The 10164-nt window shown below is 35.3% G+C and overlaps 1 protein-coding gene across 3 annotated transcripts in view; it reads left to right on the forward strand.

The window, feature by feature from the left end:
- The window catches only part of LOC112009351 (ABC transporter C family member 2), a 31820-nt gene extending 22198 nt beyond the window's left edge, over window positions 1-9622 (forward strand). For all 3 annotated transcript variants that reach the window (XM_024041682.2, XM_024041683.2, XM_024041684.2), the window contains exons 21-28: window positions 1341-1726; window positions 2648-2828; window positions 3052-3375; window positions 4045-4801; window positions 7213-7334; window positions 7597-7842; window positions 8076-8502; window positions 9215-9622. In XM_024041682.2, the coding sequence (XP_023897450.1) occupies window positions 1341-1726; window positions 2648-2828; window positions 3052-3375; window positions 4045-4801; window positions 7213-7334; window positions 7597-7842; window positions 8076-8502; window positions 9215-9312 (2541 nt within the window). In that variant the 3' untranslated portion in view covers window positions 9313-9622. The remainder of the gene's footprint in view (window positions 1-1340; window positions 1727-2647; window positions 2829-3051; window positions 3376-4044; window positions 4802-7212; window positions 7335-7596; window positions 7843-8075; window positions 8503-9214) is intronic.
- Window positions 9623-10164: the final 542 nt, after the last annotated feature.

Consider the following 10164-nt stretch of genomic DNA (forward strand, 5'->3'; position numbering starts at 1 on the left):
TTGGGAGGTGGAGTCTCAGGTTGGGCCTATTAGTTTGGGCTGCCTTTTTTGAAGGGGAAAAAAAAAATTTGATTGGACACTTGTTAGGCATGGTCTTGGGCCCATTTTAAAATAAAAAGAAAGTATTTTGGGCCATCAACTTCGACTGTGTTGGTATCAGTGTCAGAATTTTTTGTTAACAACCGATTGCAAGCTTTAACAAAGGAGGAGGGATGGATGATGCTAGATTGTATTACGAATGAGCAAGCGAGGATGGATGTAAGATATGGTTGGATGGCCAATGAACTTTTCAATATTGTCGACATTGTTCGATCGACTATAGGATATCCTAAATATGTGCATACGTGACCTTGACCTTATAAATATGTTGAGGATCCATAGTCAACCCCATAGTTTTGGGACTAGGGCTTTGTTGTTATTGTTGTTGTTTAGGCCATCCTTTTTATTTCAACTATGGGCCCTTAAAGTTAGATTTTTCTTTAAGTTTGCCTTTTGGGTTTTTGGGCTTAGGGTGTGTTTCGATATTGCTTATTTTGCTAAAACTGAAAAATTATTGTTGAAAGTGCGGTAGATAAAGGTAAAAGTTAGTTGAAATAGTACAGTGGGGCTCATGAATAGTGCCAAAAAGTGCAGTGGGGCCATGAATAGTAGCAAGAATAAGTTGAATAGTGAAATAATTTTAATTTTTCATTTTTACCCAAACGCACACTTAGTATGGAAAATCACGAAATGGAAGTAAACAATATGCCATCTGGCAGGCTGACTTCTAGAACTTTTGTTTTCATTAGCCATAAGCCATTATTGAGATTGAAATATATATATATATATATACATGCAGAGTCACATGTGCATCAGAAAGTGTGTTTATCATTACTTGCTTCAATGTTCTGTGGTGAAAGATTTATATATATATATATATATATTTTTTTTTTTTGGGTGTTTTTGGGGTTCTTTGGGTCATGCCTGAGAAGATAGACGATGTGTAATTTTGTTGGAAGGGTGGCATAGGAGTAGATTCATTTATAATGCAGCCCCTTTGTGCCTTATATGAATAATTTGGAGAAAGAAATAGTGTTTGCAGTGTTGCTGACCTGTCTATTATTGAGGTTAAATCTTTATTTGTGATTATTTTTTGAATTATCAGATGATTTTGACACCATTTATATTCCTTTTTTTTTGGGTGTTACATATATATATATATATATTTGCTTATTTATGAATTACATTTATAAAGAAAAAAAACAATGAATAGAACCATGTTTGCCTTGTAAGAGTTTTAGTTGAACTATTCTTTAATATTATCTTATACTGGTCTAACTTGCACTGCCAATACTCATCAGGTTTTTGATAAATGCATTAAGGGAGAACTAAGAGGGAAGACTAGAGTCCTTGTTACAAATCAGCTGCATTTTCTCTCACAAGTTGATAGAATCGTTCTGGTCCATGAAGGTATGGTGAAAGAGGAGGGAACATTTGAGGAGCTCTCTAGTAATGGCACACTGTTCCAAAAGCTAATGGAAAACGCAGGAAAGATGGAAGAGTATGAGGAACAAAAGGAAGAGGATGATATTGATAATAAGACCTCTTCGAAACCTATTGCAAACGGGGTTGTTAATGACTTTTCAAAGAATGCAAACCATACAAATAAACGGAAAGAAGGAAAATCTGTTCTTATTAAGCAGGAAGAGCGTGAAACAGGTGTTGTCAGTTTGAATGTCTTGATTAGGTAACAAAACATCACATTCATTTATATGCTTCAATTATATAACTTTTACATGTAAGTTTTACTATAGCAAAAGAAAATTCTAATTTTTTCTTTTTCATCCAAAAAAAAGGGCAACAATTTGAATTGTTCAATGGACTATGTAGTCATCCTTACAGATAATGAATTATGATTTTGGTGCTGCGGTGCTGCCCTTAAAATCTTGACAAACCTTGGTAGTTTATTATATATAAAGAAGTGTGGAAAAGAATTCTGGTTCCAACTGCAACATGGTTGTAGTGCTTCTGTTTATAAATGTATTAACATATTCCCTCTAAATCTGAACTACATTTAAATTTCCCTTTTTATGTGGCTTTTTTCCCTTCTTCCAGATAGAATCAAACCCTAGATCCTTTAAAACTATAGCTTTCAAGGACTAGTATCCCAGAGTATCCAATAGCGTTAAAAGGAGTATTTCAAAAACCATACGTCAAAAATGCAATTCTTAGGAAGCTTCATAATTTTTAAGGAATCCAATTCAAGCAGAAATTGCATATGAATTGGAAACTAGAAGTAATTGGCAGTTGTTTTTTGACGTGATCTCACTTAATCTATAATAAAGATTCAATCTAATAAGGATCTAAATTGAAAAAAAACGTATAAAACAATATAAATTGAGGGATTGAGATAAATAAGAATGATAAAAAATTAAAAAAAATAATAATAATAGGAATGAGGGGAGAATCAAGATTGGATCTCTCCAAGGATTGCTATTATATGGGCTAAAACATGTGCTGAATGGGTTTCTGTTGACATTGGCGACTTTAATAAAATCCCAAACTAAGGTACTGATGATCTATCAGCTAAACCTGTTTTTCATGGCTCTTTTTTCTATTTCTTCTTGTTTCATTTGTACATAGATTTGATTCAGTTTCTTGGGTACAGGTACAAGGATGCATTAGGAGGCCTATGGGTGGTTTGTATACTCTTTACATGCTATGTCTTGACTGAATCTCTGCGAGTTTCAAGTAGCACGTGGTTAAGCCATTGGACCGATGCAGGCATGTCAATGGGTTACAATCCTGGTTACTATAACCTGATATATGCAGCTTTATCATTTGGTCAGGTATAAGTACCGTAAAATGAGAATTGGCTCAAAGCTGTATTGTAAACTTTCCTATTTATTCATTTCTGACAGATGCTGCCCCTTTTTTCTTGTTAGCTTAGTTGTTTTATGTCCAGCTACTTTGAGAAGTTGGATGTGTATGTCTGCATACTATAATTTTTTTCTGATTGTCTGGTGAAGAAATTTAAATCTCTCTTTGCTTATCATACTTTTCTGGTTTCAGGTTTTGGTGACATTGGCGAATTCTTATTGGTTGGTCATTTCAAGTCTTTATGCTGCCAAAAGGTTGCATGATGCCATGCTTACCGCCATATTAAGAGCACCAATGGTCTTCTTCCAAACCAATCCGCTTGGACGCATTATCAATAGATTTGCAAAGGACCTAGGAGACATTGATCGGAATGTTGCACCATTTGTGACTATGTTTCTTGGCCAGATGTCACAGCTTTTTTCCACTTTCATCTTGATAGGAATTGTGAGCACCATGTCTTTATGGGCCATAATGCCACTTTTGGTTTTGTTTTACGCGGCCTACCTATACTACCAGGTGTGTGAGTGCTCATATTCCTGTTCTTGCTCTTCATTTTTATGGAAGTCAAAAATCGTATTCTAAAAATATGGAGTGATAGATCAAATTCATGTTGTGTAAATTAAGAAATGTTGCTTTAGTTATAGAAAAAGTTGAAGTTTGTTGGCAACAGAAAATAATGGATGCCACAAATGTTTCTTTGATTCTTTATAAACAAATTGTAAACATTCAGGTGAACTCAAAAGTCTTATTGATTAAAATTTGATTGGTGGTTGTACATTCTTTTCTCTCATTCTATTCATGTATGAGCATATCAATATATTCGTATTCCCTCATTGAACTTTAAAGTTTTCCTTGTGTCTTAGTAAGTTCTCCAACATGTAGCAAGTCACCGTGTTGCTGGTGCAGCCATTGATTTTCCATTTTGCATACAAACACAGCAATCCCCCACTCAAAGCCCTCCCCTCCCATGGTGGAATCCATAACACTTCCTTTTCTCCCCATGATGAGGAAAGGTACCACTTGGCTCGAAAGGCTGGTGGTAATTCCAAGTCCCCCAGATATCAAATAAATTGGATTAGATTTGTGTCCTTGGCTGTTGATACATATTTCTAGTGGTGTGCATTATTTAATTTTTGTGGATTGCAATGGATATTTATTAATGTGGGCATCATTTTATTTCTTTAGAGCACAGCACGTGAAGTAAAACGCTTAGACTCGATCAGCAGATCTCCTGTTTATGCCCAATTTGGAGAAGCACTGAATGGTTTATCAACTATTCGAGCATACAAAGCTTATGATCGGATGGCAGACATCAATGGGAAATCTGTGGACAACAACATTAGATTTACCCTTGTGAACATCAGTGGAAACCGCTGGCTTGCCATCCGTTTGGAAACATTGGGAGGCCTCATGATATGGTTTACTGCAACCTTCGCTGTAATGCAGAATGGGAGGGCAGAAAACCAGCAGGCATTTGCATCCATCATGGGTCTTCTTCTTAGTTATGCTTTAAACATTACTGGCTTGTTGACTGCTGTATTGAGACTTGCAAGTCTGGCCGAGAATAGTTTAAATGCAGTTGAGCGGGTTGGCACATATATAGATTTGCCCCCAGAGGCGCCACCTATTATTGAGAGCAACCGCCCCCCTCCTGGATGGCCTTCATCTGGATCCATCAAGTTTGAGGATGTTGTTCTACGTTATAGGCCTGAACTTCCTCCAGTCCTGCATGGATTGTCTTTCACAATTTTTCCAACTGACAAGGTGGGAATTGTTGGAAGGACTGGGGCAGGGAAATCTAGCATGCTCAATGCTTTATTTCGCATTGTAGAACTGGAAAGAGGTAGAATTTTGATTGATGATTATGACATTGCAAAGTTTGGACTCAGAGATCTACGTAAAGTTCTTGGAATCATACCACAGTCACCAGTTCTCTTTTCAGGTACACCACCCCAATCTTTCTTTATATTGGGATGACTGCTTAGTGTACTTGGTTGATTCTCCAATCTCTTCCTCATTTATTTGACTTAATTTTTCTCTTATTCTTAATGACAATGTTTGATGGATTTGTTGTTCCAAGATAAGTTTATAATGTGAAGATTGAGTTTCTTTTACTACTCTCATAAAGTGACTCAATTGTTTTAATTGTTTCCCATTCTAAACCCTTTTACCCAGATCAAGAGTGAGCTTAGTGGAGCTTCAGCTGGTAATATAAGAATACCTTAGCGTCCAGATCCATGTCCTAATTGTGTTAATAATCCAATATATAAAACTAACAACTAAGACAATAGTCATTGTGAAATTGGAATAGTTATCAAAACCAAACTGGAGGTTGACCTGGCTGAAGGATTGGCTCATTGGTTCTATTAGCATCATCAAAATTAATAACAACATTGACAGATGTGATCTTATAATTGGTGCCTCAAAGTTTCTTATTGTATTTTTAGACGAACATCCATTCAAATTGAACTTAAGTGAGTTTTAGATGGTTGGATTAAATGATAAATCCATAAACCCTTGTTATTTTAGTTTTGAACTTGGAGGTAGACTTTTGAAACGGTATGTGACTGGTTTAGGCATTGCCTTTTCTACCCTGTTTTGTCTGATGAGGTCAACACTTCTGGTGTGATTCTGTTGAGGGTTCTTTTCATTGGACCTGTTCTCCAATAATTAACCTGATGGAGAGTGTTGGAAAATGTTTATATATGCATAACTTATATATATTTTTTGTTTTGTATATGAATAGGATCTGGTTAGTTGTATAGGTGTGACAGCACTTGTCTTGACATAGGATAAGTCACATCCATTTTGGGAATGATTCTATGGGCTCAAAGTATACCCTTGAAAACAAAAAACAAAGTATTTTAAAATTATTATATTTTGGTGTTATTGTATACCTCCTTTGTTGCACAATAAGGATATGTTTACCTTTTGGGTTTGTCCAAAAATACATGAAACTTCCTTAAAATAAACCATTTTTCTCACAAAACTTCCCACCTTTGAAGAAAAAAATAAAAAATACCGTAATGCTATGGACACAACTTTACAAATTTCAAGATTGCTAATGTGGTTGATTGCGAGTTGTCGACACAACTGACACTCATGGACCCGTCACTTTTTATCCACCACTCATAGTCGACCATTTTAGCACTAGTGAGATTTGTTGTGATTAAAGTTGTCCCTAGCATTATGGAAATATAAAATCTGTCTTACACATTCAATTTTCTATGTTGATGTCAGCATGGTTTTCAATGTCAAAGAGAGGACTTCCAATGCTCACTTCTCTCTCTTTCTTTTTTTAGTTGTAATGCCCTAATGCTTGGTTTGACATGGAGCCATAACACTTCCAACTTTCAAGTCCCAATGCTCAGTTTTTCTTTTTAGTCATAATGCTCAATTGTTTCCTGTCGCATGTTTATTTTCTCCTCCATTGGTTTAGTCAAATATGGAAAGGAAAACTGGCAAAAATTCTGAGCTGTTAAGGGTATTTTATGAAAGGGATTACCACAATAAAATATTCAGTTTGGAAAGTTAATTAGGACCTGGGGAGAAATTTTTATTACCCTGTAGGTAAATTAGGTTTTTTAGATGATAACATTTGTATCATTAATGTCTGCATACATGTTTAATTAATCTTGTAAACTACTTAAATAAATATTTGGTGACAGCAATGCAATGAGTTTGTCAGTTTGATGTTAGTCTATTCTGCTTTAGAGCTCTCAAAAAGATTTTGTTATTTTTATTAAAATATATGGGGAATTCTAAGGGAGCATCCGAGCATGGTTTGACTGATTTGGATGAATTCCACATTTGCCAATTTCACAATTGATAGTGACTGGGCACCTAGCTAAGGAGTCTGAAAAGTGATCTTGTGGTCTTTCTTTGAATCTATTACATTTCAAGCAAAGGGGGAATTTTTGAGACTTGGTCTTAGATTGATCCATCTTTTTTTGTCTTTGAAGAAAATCAGCCAAATCTGGCTGCTTTGTTCTTAACCTATATTACCATTGTCAAAACAAGAAGAAAAGGCCTTAACAATTCAGTTGCTGTATCATACGTTTACTGATTTGAAATATGGCGGTCTTGGATGGTGATGCATGTGGTATACTTGATGGCTAGGAAAAGATGAAGGGCGTGTTTAAGTACAACTTATTGATTGTGGGTTATTCAGTGTCCATTACAACTATATATCATTTTTTTTTAATGAATGTTTACTCATATTGTCACCGATGCTTTGAACTCCCAAATATTGTACCAATGAGTCTTTGCTTTCCAAGTTGAATATTATGATTGATAAAAAAAAAAAATGATGAAGTCTGTTTTATACTAATCTGAACTTATTTCATTGTTTAGGATCTGTGAGATTTAATCTTGATCCTTTCAATGAACACAATGATGCTGACCTTTGGGAGGCATTAGAGAGGGCACATTTGAAGGATGTTATCAGAAGGAATTCTTTTGGTCTGGATGCTGAGGTAAATTCTCAATCTTTTTCTGGTAATTGAAACAATGTCTCATAAGTTCTCCATTCAGGATGATTTCATTGTTTGATATGTTTCTACCCTCCCTTTTCCATCAATAGATGGTCTTTAGTATTTCATTTGACTAAAATAGCCAAATCTGTGAGATTCATAGCCATAATAATCAATAGAAATGTTTTATATTATCCTTCTTTGAAATAACTTAAAGCAAAATGTTACTGTTAACTAGAGTGACATTCCTTGTGAACTGGTGAAGGTTTCGGAAGCAGGGGAGAATTTCAGTGTTGGACAGAGGCAACTATTGAGTCTTGCTCGAGCACTGTTGCGGAGATCAAAGATACTGGTTCTTGATGAGGCTACCGCAGCTGTTGATGTTAGAACTGATGCTCTTATTCAGAAAACTATTCGAGAAGAATTTAAATCATGTACAATGCTTATTATTGCTCATAGACTGAATACCATTATCGACTGTGACAGGATAATTCTGCTTGATGCTGGTCAGGTATGCCTTTAATGTTCAGAGCTTTGCCAGCTCATTTCTTTCTTCCATGTGTTATTTATTTATTTATTTTTATGAGAAGAATAGTTCTGTTTGATGAGAAGATAAACACTGCAACTTTGCATGAGTCAAACATGAGAATCCAGAGAGTTATTTAAATCTGGTTTAATTTGAACTTAGTCTTTGATTTCATTTTTTTTTTTTTTGGGTTAATACGGAATTTCTGTGCCTTTCAGGTTCTAGAATATGATACTCCTGAGGAACTTCTGTCAAATGAAGGAAGTGCTTTCTCGAAGATGGTTCAAAGTACAGGGGCTGCAAATGCACAATATTTACGTAGCTTAGTACTTGGAGGGGAAGGAGAAAACAAGAAGGGAAAAGGAGAGAAGAAGGCAGTAGATGGACAGAGGAGATGGCAGGCCTCTTCTCGATGGGCTGCTGCTGCCCAGTTTGCCCTTGCTGTTAGCCTCACCTCGTCACAGAATGACCTTCAACGTCTGGAAATTGAAGATGAGAACAGCATCCTGAAGAAAACAAAGGATGCAGTAATAACTCTACGGGGAGTTTTGGAAGGAAAGCACGACAAAGTAATTGAAGAATCGCTTGATCAATACCAGGTCTCTAGAGATGGATGGTGGTCAGCTCTTTACCGGATGGTTGAAGGTACAATTGAAATCCCTGGTTCCATCATCCATTTACATGAGCCTCTCTCATTTAATTTGGTGGATATATCCATGCATGTATTTACTAAATCGGTGCATTTTATGCATTTAGATTTTATCTATCTTTTTCGTTGTTATTTTTAGTTTTGCTTAGTTTTATTAGTTGGGGAGCGAGTGTCCAGCATGAATGATGTCTAAACTAGTTTTAAGATATAAAGCTTATGGTTGTGGGCAGCTGATTTTGGTTACATAAATGTGATACCCAGAATAAATGCAATTATAATTCTCAACTCTCAGCCTTTTTTTTTTTTTTTTTCAGCTTTTCCTAGAAACACCTAATATGCCCATGATGTTTTCCCTAAAATCAGCATTGCTACGGTCAGATTGTCTGATTCAATTGATGTTTTTCCGTTAAATTAGTCTACATTCTTATACATTTTAAATTTAAAACTTTTTGTTTTGGTCATCTTTTCTTTTGGCTGCTAATTGGCATGTCTTGTAGTTTCAATAAATGTTTCATGCCGCATGATCTTTTGCAAACGTTTTTGAGAGATTTCTGGCCTTAGGGTGTACCGAGTAGAATTTGTCTTTTAATCAAGGATGGAATTTATCTTGGCACTAGATTGTGCATGAAATCCGGAAGAAATTCATGCCACAATATGTTTTATGTTTCAAGTTTTTATCTCTAACATTTTTGTTGTCCTCGTTTTCAGGTCTTTCTGTGATGAGCAGGTTAGCTCGGAACAGACTTCAACAATCAGAATATGATATTGATGAAAGATCTATAGACTGGGACCATATTGAAATGTAGGGCACAATGTCTGTCTGTTTTAGTTAACAGGCTTCATAGCCTTACCTAGGACTATGCATTCACACAGTAGTGAGTGCTGCAACCTTTATATTTTTGTAATGTATCTCTCATACCTGTTCAAACTAAATATAAATAGTGATAGAAATGCAGGACATTATACACTATTTTTGTACACTTGACTAGAAGCTGGTCTTAGACCATATGTTAAATGTGTCCTGACCTTATGTACACTAGTTCTAGCACCTTTTTTGTGTTTTCATTTTTTTGTTTAATAGCAGCAGTTTGGTTAAATCCAATCGATTTTTATCAATTTTAATGGGCAACTTAAATGGAAAGATGTACTATGTAAAAAGGTGTTAATTAATGGTACCTATTGAGTTTTAGAGGGAGTATAAATATAAAATCTTTTTTTAATTAATTTATATGCCTGTAAATTAATTAGAAAAAAATTTGCATGGTATTATCTTTTGTTTTAAGGTCATAATATTAATGTTTTTTAAATTTTCATAATAATAAGTTTTTTGAGAGAGAGTTTCAACCTATGGTGTCTGCTCCAATAAGAGATTTTACCAATTGAAGTAAATGGAATCATAATTATATAGTAAGTCGTGGGTTCCATATGATTCAATTTTTAAAAGGTGGATATGAAAGTAGCAGGAAGAGTAAGCACAAGATCAGTGTCTAAATTGTGCTTAAAACACAACTTAATTATAAGCCTGGGCAGTAGAGAAGTCCATAGAGTCCCAAAACAAAGAGTCAACAAGTTGGCTTCCCTCAAGATATGCCTAATTGTCACCTTCCATGGCTGCCCAATAGGGATCTGCAATCCAAAATCAAGTTCATTAGTATCAA

This window comes from Quercus suber, unplaced genomic scaffold (genome assembly GCF_002906115.3).
Source record: "Quercus suber isolate HL8 unplaced genomic scaffold, Cork oak 2.0 scaffold_164, whole genome shotgun sequence".
NCBI lineage: Eukaryota > Viridiplantae > Streptophyta > Magnoliopsida > Fagales > Fagaceae > Quercus > Quercus suber.